Source organism: Enhydra lutris, unplaced genomic scaffold (assembly GCF_002288905.1).
Source record: "Enhydra lutris kenyoni isolate GAN:26980312 unplaced genomic scaffold, ASM228890v2 scaffoldscaffold7, whole genome shotgun sequence".
In the NCBI taxonomy this organism is placed as follows: domain Eukaryota; kingdom Metazoa; phylum Chordata; class Mammalia; order Carnivora; family Mustelidae; genus Enhydra; species Enhydra lutris.
The window spans coordinates 21,759,467-21,782,071 of NW_019154091.1; the positions used below are offsets into that span (position 1 = coordinate 21,759,467).

The 22,605-nt window shown below is 37.3% G+C and overlaps 1 protein-coding gene across 1 annotated transcript in view; it reads right to left on the reverse strand.

Moving 5' to 3' along the window:
• LOC111142236 (otogelin like) overlaps positions 1 to 22,605 on the reverse strand; it is a 129,080-nt gene that overhangs the window by 64,505 nt on the left and 41,970 nt on the right. The window contains exons 19-25 of the mRNA XM_022495278.1: positions 20,175 to 20,384; positions 17,300 to 17,465; positions 16,391 to 16,465; positions 14,445 to 14,497; positions 12,708 to 12,870; positions 7,914 to 8,021; positions 7,002 to 7,140 (exon numbers count right to left, since the gene is read on the reverse strand). Of these exons, the coding sequence (XP_022350986.1) occupies positions 7,002 to 7,140; positions 7,914 to 8,021; positions 12,708 to 12,870; positions 14,445 to 14,497; positions 16,391 to 16,465; positions 17,300 to 17,465; positions 20,175 to 20,384 (914 nt within the window). The remainder of the gene's footprint in view (positions 1 to 7,001; positions 7,141 to 7,913; positions 8,022 to 12,707; positions 12,871 to 14,444; positions 14,498 to 16,390; positions 16,466 to 17,299; positions 17,466 to 20,174; positions 20,385 to 22,605) is intronic.

The window sequence follows — 22,605 nt, forward strand, 5'->3', positions numbered from 1 at the left end:
AATTCTGGGGAGGCTAATGGGGAGTCCTTGGCCCAATGTCACCCATTAGGGGAGTGGGCCAGCATACTCATTTACTGCAGCCCCGCTATACTCATTCATTGGCTAAGAACAGCTGGGGGAAGTGTGGCTTCAGCAGGAACCCAGTGGGGGATCCCATGAGGCAACACCTGAGGTTCTCAGTCAACTCTGCTTCCCGTAAGAGGAGATCTGAATGATGCATTTCCATTGCTGCTTTTCAGGTTTTTTTTTTTTTTTCGTTAGTGTTTGGTGGATATAAAGACCATAAATGTTTTCATGCCACCAAATTTTATCTCTATATTTGACAGTTGTCATGAAACCTGTTATGAAGTTAATAATATGTGGCTTTAAAATCAATACAGCGTCTTTTTCATTTCCAACTGCATATTGGGTAGGTTCTGTGCCTCTGGGTCCACCTTTTTCTTTAGTAACAAGATTAACATAATCTGGAAATTTTGTCAATGGTACTTTCTCTAAATTAGAATCTTCTGGTGCATCAAAATGACCTTCTGGTTACTGTGGCTTCTTAAGAGATTGCTTGATGGTTCAGATTTTTCTTCTTGAGAACTCATTTTCCTCACACAGTGACAAGGAAGAGGTGATCTTGCTACCCTCCCCACGGCAGCTGGGATACAGCCAAGCCACTGAGCTAGACCTGATACAGTCATGGCGCCAACTCGAGCCAACAGAGTTTAATGCAAGCATGAAAAGACAACTCTAGCCTATGAGATTATCTCTCATGCTTGAACCAGAAAATGATGGTGGTTGTTGTTGTTTAAGTTTTTTGTAGTAAGATTTGAGGGTAAATAGACAGAAACAGGATAAAAGGTAGAAGGCTGCTGAACAGAAGAGAGCAAGCTTAAAATATAAGGAAGCAGAAACAATGATTGAACTGATGCAAACATAAAAGATACAGAAAAGAGAGTTATATAAGCAAACCTGAGAAAGAAGAGAGTAGAGCAGTCACACAGAGATTGTCCCTGTGGCATGAATGACAACAGAGCATCCATGAACTCCTGCTGCTGGGGAGGCAAAACCATCCTTCAGCTGTCACCTTTGTGAGGTGTATAGTCTTGTTCAAAAATTTCCTTAGGATGGTATTTCCCTTGGGGTTTTGCACAAAGATTACCACAGGACACACTACTGTTGGTTCCCTGAAACAGCAGGTGCTTAACCAGGATGCCATGAGAAGAAAACCATCCTGAGGTCTTTCATTACCAAGGAACTCTGCCTGAAAATACACTGAAAAAAAGGTGGGTTATAATGGGCTGAAATACTCCAGTACCAATTCCTATCCCTTCCATGAAACTTTGCTGCTTATTCTTTCTCTAGTCAAAATTAGTTACATTCCCACAAGAGAGTTTTCATTTATCCCAGCCTGCTAGCTTCTTGTTTATTAATGACTCCCCCAAACATAAAACAATTGAGGGTAAGCTAATATCTTTAATAATTGTACCCTTAACAGCTCCTAGCACAGAGTGTACATTTAAATACAAAAGAAAGAAAGAGAGAGAAGGAAGGAAGGAAGGAAGGAAGGAAGGAAGGAAGAAAAGAAGGAAGGAAGAAAAAAAGGAAGGAAGGAAGGAAAAGAAGGAAGAAAGGAAGAAGGAAAGAAAGAAAAAAAAGGAAGGAAGGAAGGGAAAGAGAAAGAAAGAAAGGTACAAAAATAATTACTGGAAAACCTATGCTATCATTGTGCTACTGAATGTTTTAGAAGGTTTAACATAAAGGGTGTATTATCTAAGTAGGTAAACTATTACAATGCAAAGTAAATATTGAACCATAATATCTAAGAATAATAATGGAGATCAATCTTATGGATAAAATATCACAATCATCTTCCCTGAAATTTTCAATAATGATACAGTATTTAAGAGTTAGTTTACATGGATAAAGTAGAAAATTTATTAAATGCTAATTTTTTGAAAAGATAGAGACGCCTGGGTGGTTCAGTCAGTTAAGCATCCAACTTTTTATTTTGGCTCAGGTCATGATCTCAGGGTCCTGAAATCCAGCCCTGAATGGGGCTCGGCACTGGGTATGGGGTCTGCTTAAGATTCTCTCTCCTCCTCCTTCTGCCCCTCCCACACTCCACTCGTGCTCTCACCCATTCTCTCTCTCTCTCAAAAAAAAAAAAAAAAAAAAAGGCACAGAATTAATTCCATAAACTCCAAGATTTTCATCTTCTTACTGAAATAGATTAAAAATACCCCAGGGATGTCTATAAGGTTTTGTTCATATAATTTTAAAAATTAAATAAAAGTAATATATTTTTCACTTCCATTTTAGCTTTGGCAACATTAATGTATCAGAAATGATAGGGAATTTTCTTTATATTTTTATCATATAGTTTAATTAAATTATAAATGTTTCTGATTTTCCTGATATAAAAATGTCTAGGAAACTATAAAAAAACTGATGTGCATTAAAAATATCCACCGTATGGGTGCCTGGGTGGCTCAGTGGGTTAAAGCCTCTGCCTTCAGCTCAGGTCATGGTCCCAGTGTCCTGGGATCGAGGCCCGCATCGGGCTCTCTGCTCAGCAGGGAGCCTGCTTCCTCCTCTCTCTCTGACTGCCTCTCTGCCTACTTGTGATCTCTTTCTCTGTCAAATAAATAAATAAAATCTTAAAAAAATATATCCACCGTATTATAGACAAGGTATATTATACTAACTATCAATAAAGGTCTAAGTTGTCTTTCTGTCTATGATCCCTTTGTCCTCAGCATGGTTGTCACACAAAGAATATTAATAAAAACTGCACCTGGAAGACCACACTAAGAACCTCATTTCAGGGAATAAAAATGATTAGCTTAGAGATGGTAAATATGTGCAAATGATTACTACTTGGAGAAAATTTTAAATTGGCTGCCTATCTCCTGAGTCCGAAACTATAAGATCATTTTAGAGTACTTTTTTTTTCTGTGGGACTAAACTGGAAATAAAGATTGGAGACGATCAGAATTTGCTGAACAGGAAGTCAGTCAAAAACATCAAAAGATTTTTGTAATAGGGAATAACATTTCCAGTCAATGTTAGGATGGACACAGGAAGAGAAAGTAAGTGAAAGATAGCATATTTATCATTTTTAAAAGAAATACTTATATATAAACTCTCTAATGTTTTTAGGATCTCAGTTTGTTCCTTACTTAGAGATTTGCAGAGGAAACAGACATGGAAATATGGAACCTGTTAGTCCTATGTTCTAAGAAACTCTTGAAGAAAGGAGCCATCAGAAGATATTGAGGAGTGATCAGAGACAAGGGACCAGCAGAGGCAGCAGAATGACAAAGCACAAACTACATTAAAGGAAAAAAGAACATAAACTTTTAAAAGTTTAATTAGATTTTGCATTCAAGTCATCATTGACTTTTGCAGTTGAAATTTTATGAGTTTTGTGATTAGGTGATTAATAACTAAACCCCCCCTCCACCACACCCCAGCCTCAAGTTCAGAGGCAAGGCCATCTTTATTTTTGGTGGTCATCATACTTGCACTCCTCAGTAAAGAGCCTGACACAAGAAGGCACACCAGAAACATTAATGGGACAAATGATGGAGAGTAATGAAATTAGAAGCGTTTTCAGAGGCTTAAGGAGAGCACCACTAAACGTTTGAGATCTCACCTGAAGAAAATGTTGAAAACCTAATCTGGAACAAATTATAAGAAGAAGTCGAGCAGTGATTGGGGCTTGTCATAGATTAGATAGAAGTAGAGTTACAGATAGTAATACAGTAGTAATACAGAAGTAGGCTCTGAATCTGGGTAGTTAGAATATTGTATCTCCTATTTTTGCTAAAGATACCCAGTGTTCTCTCTTTTTGAGTTTACAGCCTAGGTCAAGATGTCATTTGGTTCCTCATCTCTTTTTGCTGTTAAACAAGTCTTACTTCTGGCTATACATTATACCTTTGTCTTAAATTTGCTTCAAACCACTTAAAAAACAATGTGCTGTATATTCTATATGCTATTTACAGGAAAGGGTAAACAGCCTCCAAAATGAATAAAATATCAGAGAACCTGGATTTTTAAAGTTTGACAAGCTTCAACAAAGATACTGTAAGTACTTACTTTGTACCTAAAACTAGATTACAATGAAAATGCCACAATCCAGAGATTGGGGGCGGGACTTTCATATCTCTTTGAATGTGAGGGTCAAGTTACTTATAAAGTAAAGCTGAATAAGTATTAATTTTTAGACGTCCAATTGGCAAATGAAGAGACATGTTTATGGATGAGGTTACTGGATCCACCAGAAGGCCCTAAGTTTCACTAGATAAAAATGTATTACACATAACAAAAATAAAACCTAGAATTATTTGTAATCAAGGCAGGAGGAAAGAGAACTGTTTGACAAGGAAGAAAGAATTAAATCTGTACTTCACAGAAATTATTCCTGTCCCTGAAAAAGTAGTAATTAAATGAAAGGACAAGCAGCAATTCTATCCTTCTCAAAGGAAATGCTGATTCTTTCCCCAAAAGAGAAAGCTAGGTGTGTGGAATAAACAAAGAAATCAAAACCAAACCAAACCAAACCAAACAAAAAAATTACGGAAGAAAAATTGAAGCAGGGAAAAAAAAACAAACCCCAAGCATTGAGAATTTTACTATCCAACATGAAAAGATTTCAAACCCATGAAAATTAGGTTACATTGTTAACCACTAATTCCTCTTGGATATGAAATAATTATCTGCTCCATGATCAAGTAACTTATTTCTTGACTTACCAATTATATGTTGATCAAATTATCCTAATTATTTTGGGGCCTGGTACTGATTTTACTGATTTTCATAAAAATGTCCATTACAATATAGTAAATAATTCTCTAGTATAATTCTAATTAACTATTAATAGTAGTTTTTCTTCTCTTTAATTACTAATTTGAAATCCATGAAACTTATATTCTGAAGTCTGTTTTTTGTAAATGCTTTCTTTTTTAAAGAACATTGTTAAAGTACCAAAAGGAAAAGTACTTCTACTTTGGTAGAAAAAAAAAAAGATGCAATTCTAGAACTTAAAAATATAGACTTTAATCTTACTACATGAATCCTAATGACAGATCTTAATCCAGATATTAAATTCAGGATCTAAATTTCATTGCTTACTAAGAGATTGGAAGACTATTTCCTGTGACATATCTTCTCATACACAGACAGGCATATCTTATTAAAATTTGAAATTGAACATGAGATATTGATTTTTAACAGAAGAATATAGTAGCAAATTAAAGTTATGATAGGAGTCAGGTTTTAAAAGTCTAAAAGCCAAACATTAATGGCTCTTGCCTGCTAAATGGAATGATACTCTTACAGTGAAGCACCAGAAATAAATAAATACACACATACATACATATACAGTTTTTTTTAAAGGCTGCTATTATCATTCAGCAACAAACACAAGCACATACTTTCACTTAACCAAAAATCAGAGTTGAGACAAATATTCTACTTGAAATGCTTTCTGCACAATCATTGTTTTAAAATAGGCTGGTAAACACTATGATTTCTCTACTGTGAAGACAAATGAGGGGTTAAGGAAAAGTCAGGCAGAGCATAGAACTCAAATAAGTAGTTAGTAAGAGTTCGCCAAATGCTCAGCATTTTGCAAACTGACTTGGGGAGGAAAAAGAAATGTAAGGCATGATTCCAATCTTCTCAACTTCAGAATTTTCTTGGACAAATCTGGATTTATTCTTTAAGAAACTTGAAATTGTTCCTAGCAGAAGCTGAGGATAGTACCAAATGGGAAGTTTAATGGTTTCAAACATAAACAGGAGTTGTTTAAGTTTAGAACACAATGGATTTCACCTTTTTAAAAATTTTAATAGAACTGATACAAAATAGGAATGTGTCTACTTTGTTGATATATGCTTTAAAGAACAGGATCACACATACATACCTCTATTAACATAAAAGCCTTACCCAGAAATAAGACATGCATTCAAGATAATCACAGGTTACCTTACTGGAAGAAAATATGTTATTTTGTTTATTCTTGTACAACTTTTTTCTAAAGCTAACATTTTTACATTTAGAAATTTAATTTTGGGGTCAGTGATGTCTAAATAAAATTTAGGTATAAAGAAAACCCAAATGCATTAAGCATATGAGAAATATTAAGGATTTTATTGGGTACACTAAGCCCAGGGTTGACTATAGTATATCATCAAGATAACGTGTCTAGAATTAAGAATAATGTCTCTTGGGGCGCCTGGGTGGCTCAGTGGATTAAAGCCTCTGCCTTCGGCTCAGGTCATGATCCCAGGATCCTGGGATCGAGCCCTGCATCAGGCTCTCTGCTCGGCAGGGAGCCTGCTTCCTCCTCTCTCTCTCTCTGCCTGCCTCTCTGCCTACTTGTGATCTCTATCTGTCAAATAAAATAAAATAAAATCTTAAAAAAAAAAGAATAATGTCTCTTTATTGCTATAATCATGAACAATACATATTATTCAATGCATGGTTTAATGTCTTATATTTATATTCACCAAACTAAGCCCATAAAAATAAAAGTGGTTGGCATCTATTGAACACTTACTATATACATCAAGCACTGTCTAAAAGCTTTACATAATTTTATCTTATTTAATCCTAAAGACTATCCCAGGATACAGGTACAATTATTATCCGCATTTTGCAAATTAGAAAACAGAAGCATAGAAAGTTTAAGAATTAGCCCATCTCATTGAGCCCCCATTGGGCTCTCTGCTCAGCAGGGAGTCTGCTTCCCCCCCTTTCTCTGCCTGCCTCTCTGCCTACTTGTGATCTCTCTCTGTCAAAGAAATAAATAAAACCTCTAAAAAAAAATTAGCCCATCTCCTATTAAATAATAAAACTTATGAGTCAATGTGAAATGTTTAAAATTGCTATCACTTTTATAGGTTTTATTAATGACAAGTGGATTTGATGTATCACATATCAGCATACTTGTTTTTTACATTAAGCTTTTACACAAGGGCAAATAAAAATACCTAATCGTGACATACCTTTATCAGAAATACCTGGCAATCACTTATATAGTCATATTCCAGTCCGTCAAAAGAATGATAATGCCGGTCCCCGTATATTGTACACACAGCCGGGCATGGATAGTAGGTGCAATTGAACATCCCTCGTCGACAAACACTAGCCAAAAATAACACCAGTTATCTCTCTAAGACATTTGGCTCTAATTAGAGTTTTGCAAGTGGTAAAAACATTGTAAGCTTTGTATTCAAGAACATTCACTGAGCCAAGAGCCCTTAGTCATATGCCAATTGGTTCAATAACATCTATCACATTGACAAATTAGGCCTATGTTTATCACTTTGCTTAAATATATTATCAGAGAGCACAACCAAGCCTAAAAATTGTTGCTTCGTTCACCTGAAAGCAGATAACAGAATAAATTATTGAATATAGCCCTGATGGGAGCAAAAAAAACCCATAATGCCATCTCCTATATTTGGATCAGTTTAAATATACTACATGTGACATTGTTCATGAGCTTGGAATTTTTTCCCCACATTTTAAAGAAATTATATTTCAATTTTGTTTTATGGGATTGTTTTGACTTATTTCCAAACATAAGACCTTATATTAAATATGATCTTCTCTTTAGTGCATTTATTAATTTCTCATAAATTTGAGATATTCTTATCCTTATTAAATTTTCAAGTTTTCATATTTCACGGTTTTTTGTGTTTTTTTTTTTTCCCCTGGTCTAAAGAAATATGCCTCAAAATAATGGTATGATTCCCCTGTGGGAATAGCTCTCTACCAACTCCTGAATGCCTTTAAAATCTTATTTACTCAGGCTTGATTTAGTGTTTGTTGAAGTCAGTCACATTAACTATGAGATGATCGAAACTAATACAATTGCTTAGGAAAAATGTTGTGAAATAAATGGATCTCATTACCAGGTATAACATGGTGTAGCAATCACTTCTCCTGAGAGGTACTCCCAATCTTTCCAGATACACGGACAGCTTTCAGGAACATAACATTTTCCTTTGTGCTCTGCCATTCTTCCAATGAAGAAGTAAATGCTATTTAGTTTCAGTTTTTTAAGAATCAGAAATCTTGTTATATTCAACACCATCTATATTTATTACGACTGCCACAGGCATGTTCTCTCTGACTTATGGAGGGGGTGGATCTAATCTTTCGCTCTCTCTTTTTCACACAGTACCTTGCAGATCATAAGAGTAAATGAAATGCCAGTGAGTGATCAGATGCAATATTTTAAACTGTTTGTTATTGCTTAGCACAATAAAAGATAAACACAAGCTTAAATTTCCGAGGACAGTGAGCTATTGTGAAAACAACATTTAAAGAATATGTGAGGGCCCCTTTTTTCGGTATTTGCTACTTAAAGAGAAAAAAATCCGTAGGGCCTAAAAATTTTTCAATAAAAGAGTAAATTATGAAATGGATAACCTTTTCTGTTGCAGGACAGAGAGAATAATCAAAAGCTCCTTATGGGGGAGCCTGGGTGGCTCAGTGGGTTAAGCCTCTGCCTTTGGCTCAGGTCATGGTCTCAGGGTCCTGGGATTGAGCCCCGCATTGGGCTCTCTGCTTCGCAGGGAGCCTGCTTCCTCCCCTCTCTCTCTCTGCCTGCCTCTCTGCCTACTTGTGATCTCTGTCAAATAAATAAAATCTTAAAAAAAAAAAGCTCCTTATGTAAGTGTTTAAATTGAAAATCCTGAGAGTTAAGATGTGTTTTGAATAAAAAGTCACTATATCAAGTGTTTCACATTTTTTATTAACAGTATATTTTAAAGGTTAGTGTCCTTTGATGTGTTATTTACTTCTTGAAAGGTAATCCCATAAAAAAGTATTTTAAAATATCTATGAATATAAAAATTAAATATTATAATCTCAAGGGATAATTACTGTTAGTGTATTTTCAAAATATTTTGATTTGAAGATTTATGATACATATTCCAATACCTTTAATATAAATACATAAATATTTCAATACCAATTCCAATACCTTTAATATAAATACATAAATATTTCAATATGCTTAAACTCTTTTCTCAAGAATTTATTTCATCAACAATAAAATACTACTAATAAAGAAAATTGAAATTATAATAATATAACTAATATAATAATTTAAAATAAAATAATAAAAATAGGTATTAAAAATAGAAAATATGAAGTGTTTTCTGAATATGCTTTAAAATGTTATAATTCATTGCTATCAAAATTTACATAGAAGTCAAGAATTCTGGATTCTTGCCTCTTCTCTCGAGTAAAAATGATCCCATATGTTTCCTTCTCTGCTTTCCCTCTCACAGTTCCTCTAGCACAGCACTGTAATTCCTTATTTAATGTATACATTGTCCATTAGACTTCACACTCCATTCAGGAAGGCATGAATATCTTGATGGTTGTGTCCTGAAGTCTAACATACAGCAGACACTCAATTATTGAATAAAGGTGACCAAATGAACCTATGTAAATGCTGCATTAACTCATTTAGATTTCTTCCTTTCAGACAACAGAGTCCGAGAGTCTGTATTTTCTCAGCTCACCCATCCCAAACTTCTCTCCACGTTCCCTGGCATCATCGTCATTTCTCCTCTGCCTGGAAAACCCTTCTCCTCCCCAGCTCTGCCCAAACAACTTCTCACCATTTAAGACTCAAATTAATGCAATTTTTTATGTCCCACACTCCCCATACATAGAAATTTGTAAAAAAAAAAAAAAAAAACTTTACTAGAGGATCCATCTCAATGAACTGCAAGTACTTCATTAAGTCTCTCACAGAGAAATTAAAAAAAAACAAAAAAACCAGCAAAAACTAATATTTTTGAGTGCCTCCTATGGCCCAGCCACTATTCTGACCACTTTAAATACAGCACTAACTCACTTAATCCTAGTGACAGTCCCACAGGCAGATCCTGTTGTTATCTTATAAATGTATTTTATAGTGCCCCCCACCTGTAGCTTAACACAGTGTCCCAAACATTAGTACCATATGACTGGTACACTGCACATACTCGACCCCCATGAAATAGACATTTGTAGATACACTTTAAAAAGAGGAAGCTGGAGCGCCTGGGTGGCTCAGTGGGTTAAGCCGCTGCCTTCGGCTCAGGTCATGATCTCAGAGTCCTGGGATAGAGCCCAGCATCGGGCTCTCTGCTCAGCAGGGAGCCTGCTTCCTCCTCTCTCTTTGCCTGCCTCTCTGCCTGCTTGTGATCTCTCTGTCAAATAAATAAATAAAATCTTAAAAAAAAAAAAAAAAGAGGAAACTGTGGGTGCCTGGGTGACTCAGTGGGTTAAAGCCTCTGCCTTCAGCTCAGGTCATGATCCCAGGGTCCTGGGATCGAGCCCTGCATTGGGCTCTCTGCTCAGCAGGGGGCCTGCTTCTCCCTCCCTCTCTGCCTACCTCTCTGACTACTTGTGATCTCTGTCTGTCAAATAAATAAACAAAAATCTTTAAAAAAAATAAATAACAAATAAAAAGAGGAAGCTAAGATTCCAAGTGGTTAAGGCACTTGCCCTGAGGTACTTCAGCTAATAAAGAGAGCCAATATCTGAACCATTTTTATATGACACTTTTCATTATATTACTTTCCATTTCTTTAATCCATAGTGATTTCTTTTCTTTTAAAATTTATTTATTTGAAGAGGGAGAGGGGCAAAGGAAGAGGGAGAGAAACTCAAGCAAACTCCCCACTGAGCTTGGAGCTTGACCAGAGACTCAATCCCGCAACCCTGAGATCACCACCTAAGCTGAAACCAAGAGTTTGACACTAAACCAAAGGAGCCACCCAGACGCTCCAACAATGATTTCTAAACCAAGGAATGAGGATCTTTCCTTTCACACTCAATGAACTGCTGTCACTCTGAGGAGCTCCATAAAACAGGGGATATGAGGCTTATTGTCCTAAAATAAGCCAGCCAAAGTCATATGGAAGACAATCCAAATCATATTACCATGAACAACTTCATAAAAGGAAAGTTCTATATAATAAAATTATTTCCAAATCAGTCAAAGGCCTCTTAGTTAATTCCAACCATATTTACTTCAATACAATAAGAGGAGGTGGGAGAAAATTTCTTGAGTTTTGTAATGAAATTAGACCAGTAAATCAATCCATCATTGTTGAACTAAAAGTCAAAGGTGACAGTAACTAGATATTCTTTAAAAAAAAAAAAAAATAGCGTCAACCGCAAGCCTGTGAAACAAAATTAGGACGCAGCTTTATCTAATCAGCCATGCACCCTTGAGTCATAATCAAATCAAATTAATCAAGTGATGTTGTAGGTTTCAATTATTTTACCATCATAAAGGTGATGTTTCCCTTGTCCTTTTTACTAAAATGTCTTCCTCACTCATCTGCTCTAGGGCCTGGTTTCTACCTGCCTTTATTCTCCCACGAACAGGCACCTGTTCTTTCAACCTCCTCCCTTTCTGAAGAGATTGGTACAGTACCAAGTCATTTGGCTCTTCCCTCTACTCCAGATGGGGATGGACAAATGCCAACTCTCCTGAGAAATAGACTACAAAACCTCTCTCTTCTTTGCTCATGGTTCAGATGACCCGAGCCCAGGAATCCCTCTGTGTGAATAGGCTCGCCAAGGAAGAACGGGTGACCTGTTTGCCTCAGATGGCCTCTCCCTGTGCTCTGCCTCCACTCACTACCAGGGGAGGGAGGGCCAGTGAGGCCAGATGTTATGTGCCTGCAGGGAAGCGAATAACCACCAGATTCTGTACTTAACCTCCCCATGTACGAGGCATTCCTGCTATTAAAGGAAACTTACAAAAATAGGAGTAGATTATTCTGCCATAAGATAGTGATTCATATTTATTGAGTACATACACACACACACACACACACACACACACACACACCCCATATCTCACAAACCTAACAGGCTTAAAAGAAACTTGCCGAAAAATAACTCCGCTAACATTGGCAAAGCTGGGGTTTGAACTCCAGTGTGTTTGAACCCAGAGATCCCGCTGTTACCCACTGCCCTGTGTAGCCTCAACACACCATTTTTTGTAACATCCATTAAGCGAAGCAGTTGGCAAGATGCCTGTGTGGCTTAGTTGGGTAAGCACCTGACTCTTGATTTCAACTCAGGTCATGATCTCAGGGTTGTGGGTTCGAGCCCCCCATCAGACTCCGTGCTCAGCATAGCATCTGCTTGAGATTCTCTGTGTCCTTCTCCCTCTGCCCCTCCCCTCACTCATGCTAAATAAATAAGCAAAATCTTAAAAAGGTAAAAATAAAAAAATAAAGCAGTTGGCATCACTGTTATGACTTAACTTCAACAACAGTAACAGCACAACAGAATATACAAAAGATATGCATTTGCTGAAGTATTTTAAATAGATAATGGCTCACTATCATGTTCTGAAAATTGCAGTCAAAACAGGAGATAAACGCCAAGTCCATCCTGAAATGAGTTCTCTCTTCAATTCATTGTACTACTTTAATAATATTGTACATATAACATGTGTGACATACTTAATCGTGTGTTATATGTCCTAGGTCATATTTCAAATATAACATGGGATATGTTACATGAATATAGCTAAATAATTGCAATAGTCTTCTAGTTACCAACTCAAAGTTAACCACAGTCCAGAATAATTTTAGGTAAATATTTCTAGGAGCTCTTACATTTTCTGTCAATCCTGAATATTTTTAAAAAGAAGACAGAGAGAGAGAGAGAAAGACACTTACCCTGGAGCACAAACACAGCCACTTATACAGGGTGAGGATGGGGCACAAGTGAAGTTCATGGCCAGGTTTGCACATGTAGTCTCACAATTTACACCACCAGCTGGTAATTCAGGGTCAGGAAATCTGCAGTCAAAATACACTTTTCCTTCGGGACAGGCATGAACTTCAGGGAAAAGGCACAGAAAAAATACCCTTAACTCTGTATTTGTTCCATAGACAAATAATCACACTGACAGGCATTTGTCATCAAAGCAGAATTCATCCTAGAATATCTTACCAGTAATTACTAGCTGTTGCTCTGAGTCTGTAACATTCCGCTGAGGAACTTAGAAACCTTCTCCAGGAAGATTTTCTATTGTCTCCTACATTTCGGAAACTTATTTGGAGTTGGAAAACCTTAGCTGCTTTCTACAGAGCAATAACTAAACAACTATTATATCATTTTCTGAAGTCAAAAATCAGGGTATTTTGATTAATCCAAACATACACTTTCAATTTCTTGAAGGCTGGTACGATAGCATACTTATACTCTTACAAAGCCATGTGTTTCCAATGAACACATGATAGGTTCAGATCCTCCCCTCTGAGTCATTATTTCATCAGTCCTCAATAGAGTGTAGAAGTACAAAAGGAGACATAATTATAGGCAGTGTAGGGGTTACATAGCCTTCCAGAAAGCTTCTGGGCTCAGAGGGGTTCAGTAAGTTGCCTCCTTGGGGCCGATGGGATCGAATGGTGTGGATTCCTCTGTGAAAAGTCTGGCCACCTGGACTTTCCATTTTTAACTCGAAGCCACCCTGAAGCAGATAGGGCAGGGCAAGGATGGCCTCATTACTACTGAATATGTGTGTGGTCCATGAACACAGCACGTAAAGAAGCCTAGATAGTTTGAATCTTCATAAAGCAAATGCAGGGCATATAAATCAAAGCAAATTTATAATAAATATATACAAGACTATGCAAATAAATAAAAACAACAGCTCCATTTTATCAGCCTGCCCTCATTCTGTCCATTAAAATCAATGAAGGCAGTGTTGTTTGTTATTTGTCTGGAATTTCTACACCATGACTAAAAACTTGAGGCTTTGTAATGGTGAAAATAAATCATAGGTAGGGTACTTTAACATATAGGACTTTCAGGAATGATATGTAAGAGTAAAATAACACTCTAAAGAGAGATGGCGGTAGATGTCATTTTGCAAAAGCCATGGTTAACTGATGGCTGCTGGTCCTGGAGCCTAAGAATCGGTGGCAGTGGCAGCAGCAGCAGAAATGTAGAATCTTGGGCATCACCCCTGACCAACTTGATCAGAATTAATATTTCACCAGGGTCCCCAGGAGATTGCGTACACATTACATCTGGGAAGTCCTGGTTTAGAGTAGTTTCCCAACTTCCAGGTCCAGCTGGTTTCAACAGATGCCTGGATACATGAGCTTAAAGCCTTTGGTGCACCTGAAGTCGTTCTGGGGTGGGCGGCCTGTAGGCAGCATCCCTGGGTTGAACAGCTCTGCCCCTCCGCAGCCTTGTCAGTTCACCCCAAGATGTCCTACAAATATTATAATTATCAATATGAAAAAACTAAGGAAGCACTGGAGCACCATGTTGAGGAACATCCCCAAGGCTACATATTCATGCATCTAGGCAAGGTGGGCTGTGATGGATTTATGACTTCCAGAAAAATGGGAACGGTATTAGAGCTGCGTTCTCTTCAAGGGAAACACCTATCTCGATCTTACCAGTAGAGGGCGTTGCTGGTTCATCACATTTCACGGTCCCATTGGAACACTGGCTAGCAGAGGTAAACAAATAGTTAATTTATGAAGCCACACCTCAGTTTTTTTCTGTATTTCAAAAACAATCTATTGTGCAAGCACTGATTGGATAGACAGACAAATGTTACTTTTTCCACATATTTTTTTACAAATAAGTTATTGGTTTAGGACCAATTTGAAAAAAAAAAACTATTTCAGTTCATTTTTTATCAAACACGTATGTCTGGGGCACTGCAACGGGCATAGGGAATACAAAACCCAAAATTCATGGTCTTCACCCAAGTGCTTATATTCTAGTAAGAAAGGAAAACATACAAATAAATAATGTATGCAGTGTGACATATGCAACAGAGAAATATGTTCAAAATATGAAAGTAAAGGGCCGAAAAATGTCTTAAAATCTCTTGGCAACTGACATCAAGATAGTCAAAGAAGGTAAAGCCTGGACAGTCTTAAAGAATTGGATGTAGGTGATGATATGGATAAAGCAGGAAGGCTATACCACTCAGGGGAGATGTGGTACAAAGCAGTGTTCTGTGTGACAAAGTACAATGCAAGAAGTGACAGGAGATGCAGATGGCAAAGAGGCCAAGGCCAACCTCATTAAGATGCTAAGCCTTTATCCCAGAGACCTTAAAAGGAGAGGTAATAAGGTTGGCTCCAATTCTAGAAAACTCCTTCTGGCAGCAGTATTGAAGATAGAGTGCAGTCACATTTCCCTTGCAACTTAAGATCTAAATTCAGGGCATAAAGCAAACCAAATCAAGCAAGATTAATCTTGAAAGTCCTTTAAAAAGATATCACTTAACTATATGTCCACTAAAAAAAAAATCAAGATAGGAAACAATACACGAGTTCTCAACAACTCCATCATAGACAGCGTTTACTTCAGCTTTGGACCAGATCATGTGTTCTATATTTGAGCCCAGGTTACATGAAACGTACACTTATGCATCATGTAACACTGAGCTGACACCCAGAGGTACAGTTCCTCCGCACTGTGCATGGCAGAGGGGAACCAAGGGATCTCGGGGCCCAGATCCAGGTTTTCCATATCATACGTTCCCTGTGACATAGGGTTACGGGGGTGAGTGTTTGAATAACAGATATCAAACCCTTAGAAGGGTACCGGGACTGCAGAATGTGCACAGTGAGGCTTAGATATCATTATTACCATTATTGTTACTGTTATCTGCTGTCTATTATTATCTGCCGGTTCCTGTGGCGCAACTGAAAGACAGAAATTGGGAGTTGGATGGAGCTCCATGCGGACTACCACATGGATGTGTGTGCATTTTTAAAACGAACAGGTTAGGACAGGAAAGAGTGTTATCCTATTAATAAGTGCTATCTTGCTAGGATCGATGTCACTAGGGAGGAGGTTTACGGATATCAGCATGTGATATCAGCTGGTCAGTCCAACTAAAATCCCTCAGCAACTTGCAATATTTCTTTTTTTTCTTTCTTTCTTTCTTTCTTTTTTTTTTTTTAAGAGAGAGAAAGCACAAGCAGGGGGAGCAGCAAGCAGAGCGAGAAGCAGGCTCCGTGATGAGCAAGGAGTCCAGTGCAGGACTCGATATCAGGATCCCAGGATCATAACCCAAACTGAAGGAAGCCACTTAACCGACTGAGCCACCCAGGTGCCCCCACTTGCAGTATTTCTGAGAACCAAATCCCTCAAAGGGCTTCCATTTTGCTGCATGATACTTCAATTAGTAACTGTTTTCTGCAGTTATGAGTACAAGACTTAGGCATTCTGGGCTGAAATGTAATATACATATGGAAAAAGCCACATAAAGTTATCTCTATATTTTAAATCACAGAAGTCATATTTAAATTCACAGTTTGGGTTAAAGGAGTCTGTCAGTTCTTGTTGTCAAGTATAAGCCCCATCATTGAAATAAATCTACCATAAGCCCGATGGTGTTGGGATGAGCTCCCCGGGTTGATAAATGCTGCCCCTATAATGACACCGGCAGTGAAATCTATAAAAAAAAAAGGGGGGGGGAGGGGGGGGTGGGGAGAGGGGGAGTTAAGTTAATAAAATAGTATATACATAAAAAAAATCCACGAAAATTCATGCAGCCCTTCTGCTCCGTATTGGTCATTTTAAGGCGCACACTGAAGATGACCCTATCCATCACCTGCGCGCAGTTCTACCATATGAATGGCGGGAACCGTTTCCCCGGGGGGTGTCGTGCAGCTTCAGATCATGTTTCCTACATACAGATGCTCTAGGGTGTTAGTCACAGTACAGACTATTGTTTAAGTCACAAAAAAGTCCCCAAATGCACTTCATAGAAATATAATCGATATACCATCCCGCCCTACGTGCGAGACAAAAGTCCCGATCTCACATGAGATGTCAGGATGTTCTGAGCGCTGACAGACAATCCTGCTCCTGAAATTTGTCACACGACAGTAAAACAAAAACCTTATTATTAATTTTGATGTTGTAAAAACAAGCAGGGATAAACTTTGGGATTAACCATCACATTCCTTCGCTGTTTCTGTCTACAGCTATTGGTGAACATGTGCGGGGTTAAAAATAAGTCCATAAGGCAATAAAGGTAAAGATAGCAAGAAAGATTAATGACACAGCTCACAAGCAGATCTTTGCCTATATGCATACTTGTGTAGGGGCAAAGTGGTTACTCAATAACGGAGAAAATTTATTTCCCAGTAAATGGTGCTGAGTCGGTTAAATTTGAAAAAAAAAGAAAAGAAAAAAAAGAAACAAACAAAACAAGCATGCAAGCCCATTTAACCTGTAAGGACAAAGAGACCCTGGAGCCTGGCAGCCCATTCCTGTGACTTACATGGGCACACAAAAGCTAAGCGTGTCTTCATAGTATTTGCCTTCGGGACAGTTGCAGCCTTCAGCACAGTCGTCATTACACTGCTCGGGGGCGGCGAGGGCGGTGCAGGAGCGGCGACAAAAGGAGGAGCAGTGATGGTACAGCATGCCCTTCTGGCACACGACCCCTAGGATGAAGGAGGATCAGGTGAGAAGGACTGCCACAGGGGGCAGAAACATTTATGCTGGGTCATAGGCCTCTGATAGAAGCATGAAAAACCAAGATACATTATACATCGGTAAACCTTAGAACATTCCAGAATCCTATAATAGAAAGAGTAAACAAGGGCGCCTGGATGGCGCAGTCACTTAGCATCTGCCTTCAGCTCAGGTCATGATCTCAGGGTCCTGGAATCGAGTCCCACACTGTGGGGCTCCCTGCTCAGCGGGGAGCCTGCCTGTCCCTCTCTTCTGCCCCTCTCCCACGCCCCCTGCTTGTGCTCATGCTCTCTCTCAAATAAATTTTTTAAAAAATTATTTTTAAAAGATATATATATTTATTTTATATATATAATATATATTTATATATATTTCTTTCTATATATAAAGAATAATATATTATTTCTTTATATATATAAAGAAATAATAAACAAATAAGCAAATAAATAAAATGCTTACAGTTGGCCCTTGAACAACATGGGTTTGAACTACACGGGTTGGTCCACCTATACTTGGATTTTTTTCAATAAATAAAGAATAGGAGTAAATGTATTTTCTCTTCTTTATGATTTTCATTTCATTATGATTTTCATAACATTGTCTTTCCTCTGGCTTGCTTTATTATAAGAATATACTACGTAATACATAAGCAAAATATGTGTTTATTGATCATTTATGTTATCCATAAGGCTCTGGGCAATAGTAAGCTATTAGTAGTTAAGTGTTACGGGGAGTCAAAAGCTATACATGGATTTGGAGTGTGTGGGTGGTGGGGAATCAGTGCCCCAACTCCCACGTTGTTCAAGGATCAGCTGCATTTGCCTCAATAGAAGTGTAACAGATGTATAAAGCTTCTATTTTGAAACATTCTGAAGTGAGACATTCCATAACAGTCTTTAACAGTCTGTACTATATTTTTTTTAATATTTAAGGTATTTGCATGTCCAAATAAACTTTCTGTCCTCACATTTTAAATCTGTTGCTGCTATACTGACATCATCTTGTTTGTGACATTCTTTAAAGCTAAGTAACCTTTAAGTCTTCTACAAATAAGGCAAAACTTGGCTTAATTGATTCATACTCATAGATCTTACTTTTCACTTTCTGAATCATGTTCATACTTTTTTCTAAACCTTCCTAATTTCTCTTTAGACCAACCCAAACTGGTTATAGTAGAAAAGGTAAAATAATCTAAAAACACACCTGTAAAAAAAATAAAAAAACCTAGAGGGGCATCTGGGTGGTTCAGTCAGTTGAGTTTGGGGTCTACTTGAGATTCTCTCATTCTTCCTCTGCCCCTCCCCCAGCTTATGTTCTCTCTCTCTCTCAAATAAATAAATAAAATCCTTTTTTTAAAAACCTAGAAAAAGCTAGATAAAATATAATGGAAATTATGTTAAATGTACAATTGATCTTGTGAGAAAAAAATGGGGAGGGGTAATCTCCCCAGATACCAGATGTGAAGAGGGAAATAAAATCTAGAACTTAGAGAAGAGAAAGGGAGAATGAGTCCCAGTAATCTTGAACCTTACATTTAACTCATGCAGGAAAGGAAAATGAGAGTTGATCCTTCACAAGGCAAGGAACTGGGAGAACTTTAACTTGACCCTCAGAAAAGCTCCTTCCTCAGTTGAAAGACGTATTACAGCAGAGGTCAGCAAACTTTTTTTGGAAAGGGCTAAATGGTGCATGGCCTCAGCTTTGGAAGCCATACACGGAGTCTTTGTCACAACTATTCAACTCCGTCCTTGTAGCTCCAAAGCAGCCATGGACATTATGGATGTATATGGGCAATAAGCTTTATTTACCAAAATATAGGAAGCCCAAAGGTATCATTTGCCAAATCCTCAACTAGAAGAAATCGGATCATAGTACAGAAAGAGGCTAGGAAATCTTCTCTGATTCTGTGGGGTGTCTGATGAAATAAAGTATCCTCCGAGAAATTAAATCTCAGATTTACATCCTGTGCAGTTTGGTATATGCATTTACATTACTTTTGTATTTACATTATTTTTATCTTAGAAAGCCCAAGCTGACAAATTACTATCAAAACTGGCCAGTCATACCCTTGCTGCGATAGGAAAAGTTTAATGAAGCCTGTAGCAGGGAGCGGGGATGGAAAGGTGGAGAGAGTAACACTCCTGAAACCCAGGGGCTGAGAGATTCTAACAGCAGCAGGGCAAGGGGTAGCCCTAATATAGATTAACTCACAAAAATTTATAGATCATATAAAGAAAGGACACAATCTACCATGAATGAGACAACAGACACCGCAAGCCATGAGGTTGAACTTGAGATAATTTCATGTTGTGTATTTAACTACAAATCGCCTATACTTTCCAATACTTCGATGTGACATTTCTGTGATAAATTGTTTCAAATTTTTCACATTATTTCTGTTGCGTATCTCAAACCATACTGTTATAACTCTAATTTTGCTTATAATAAAAATAGTAAAAAAAAAAAAAAAAAAAAAAAAGATTGGCCTTATCCCATATAGCTCTAATTTTAAGAAGTGAAGTAGTTCCTTTGTTTTTCATGTTTGCACACTATAATCATATTCCAGATAACTTGGGCAATATTGACCTTTCTTTAAAAAAAAGAAAAGGGCAGTTAATTACACAAAAATCTCTAAAGTGTCATCTGATCATCTTTATCTGTGCTGTCATCATACTCACCACAGAACGAAATCTGAGCTCTGAAATCGATGATAATACCACGCTGGCCACAGAGGTAGGCATAGTGGGCAAGAGCATTGCAGAGACAGGCGCTTCCACACTTGCAAGCATCATGGCGGCACAGCTGATAGTACAGCCCGGGGCTGATGTAGATGTGGCAAGCAGCGAAGAGCTCTCGGTGGATAACATCACAGTGTGCTGCATATCCAACTAACAGACAACCCCCCCCCCAAAAATCCATTAGCACCTCATTTACTAGTCTAGATCATACCGCTAAGTACCAAGTTCCAGAACTATCTAAGCATCTTGCTTTCCTAGGAATATACTGAATTGCAGTATTATTTTCAACAAGAATCACTATTTTCCATTTATCCTGTTTTGTGGGTTTGTTTTTACTTTTGGTGACAGCCCTTATTCCATACCTAATAAGCTTTTAGCCAAAAAAAAAAAAAAAAAAAAAAAGTATTGTGTTATAGCTGAGTAGAGAAGTAACAGAAAGGTCAATAGAAATGGCCTCAATCACCCCATTGTCTGTGGATCTTCATAGAAAATTGCCCCAATTCTGCTGTAAAGAATTGATGAGTATTGGAAGGCTTATCTCCAGACAGCCACACACAGTGAGAGTGGTGCCAGACTGCGGATGCTGTAGCAACTCCCCAGAATACACAATTATCCAGGAAGGATTGGCAAACATCTCATTCCAATGAAGTCTCTGGGGTGAATGTACTGTGGCAATTACCATAGAGTCATCAAATACAATGATGTCTGCGCAAGGCACAATGTCTGGCAAATATTAGGAGCTGAAAAATGTCTGATAAGTGAACCTAGGAATGCATGAATAAATGAATCATGAATAGAAATTAGGGATTGGACCACATGCTAAAGGCCATGAAATATAACTACCAAGCCATTTTGGGAGGTCTATGTAATCATTTCTTGAAATTTATTGACTTTTCCCTTGAGAATGACTGATAGAAATGATGTAAGTAACCAAGTTTGACAAACCAGTCTAGATCCCATCTTTCTAAAAACAAACAAACAAAAAAACAAACAAAACACCTGAACCCTGCCATAAAAAAGAATGAAATCTTGCCATTTTTAATGACATCGATGGAGCTAGAGGGTAAATAATAAGCTAAGCGAAATAATAAGTCAGTCAGAGAAAGACAAATACCACATGATTTCACTCCTATGTGGAATTTAAGAAACAAAACAGATGAACATAGGGGGAAAACAAACCAAGAAACAGATGCTTAACTATAGAATAACTGTATAGAATAACTATAGAATAAACTGAAGGTTGCTGGAGCGGGGGTGGGGGAGGGACGGGCTAAATGGGTGATGGGTATGAAGGAAGGCACTTGTGATGAGCACCAGGTGTTATATGTAAGTGATGAATCACTTCTACACCTAAAACTAAGATTATACTGTATATTAACTAACTGGAATTTTTTTTAAAATCTGAACTTGAGTATTTTAAATATATTTATCATTGATAAGGAAATGCATGGTAATTATCTGAATATTATATTTTGCATGGCTATGCATATGTATATGAAAACAGGTAACTTAGACTATAACGACTATAATAATAGTACTCTGTTGACAAGCATTCTTTTAATCCCCAAGAACTCCAAAACAAAGGAATACAACTGTGGGGCTTTTACTATGTGCCCTAAAGATTTGTAGACCAAAAAATATTCTTACTAATGTTAAGTAAAAGAATGCCTCAAGAAGATCCTTGTGAAAAATATCCTTCAAAATCTACTTCAGAATTATTGATTTTTATCTATTTTCCCTTATTGGGGATCTTTCTATGCTTACCTATTTGAAATTTTTAAAACTGGGTCATGGCAAAGGTGAAGAAGGATAATATCTAGACTACATGTCATAGAAGACATGAGATAGGGGAATAAAAGTGATTATACATATAGTAAAAGTGATTATATAGAAGGGAGGTTGTAAAAGACCAGAGGGAATTTGAACTTATCCTTTAGACTCTATTCCAACATTTACATGTTATTAAAAAAAATAAAGTTGCTGCAATATCAAAAAGAGAATCTAGAAAGTTAGAAACAAACTGAGCAGGACTGATGCAAGGAGAAGGAAACCTATTAGTAGAAATTTGAGGACAGAATAGGGGAGAAAGTATCATTAAATGGGAGCGAGATTAAAAGTATTGAGTTATGGAGACCACAAGACTATGGATGTGTGTGTGTGTGTGTGTGTGTGTGTGTGTGTGTATGCATGTAAATAATGTATATATGTATATATGTGTATATGTATGTATATATAATGTATGTGTGTATATATATACATAATATGTATGTATGTATATATAATGCCTTCATTTATTGATCAGTGAAATAGCCTTTCACATAGTTTGCTGTAGCTTTAGTAAAAAAACACAACCAAAAATTCTTGGCATGTT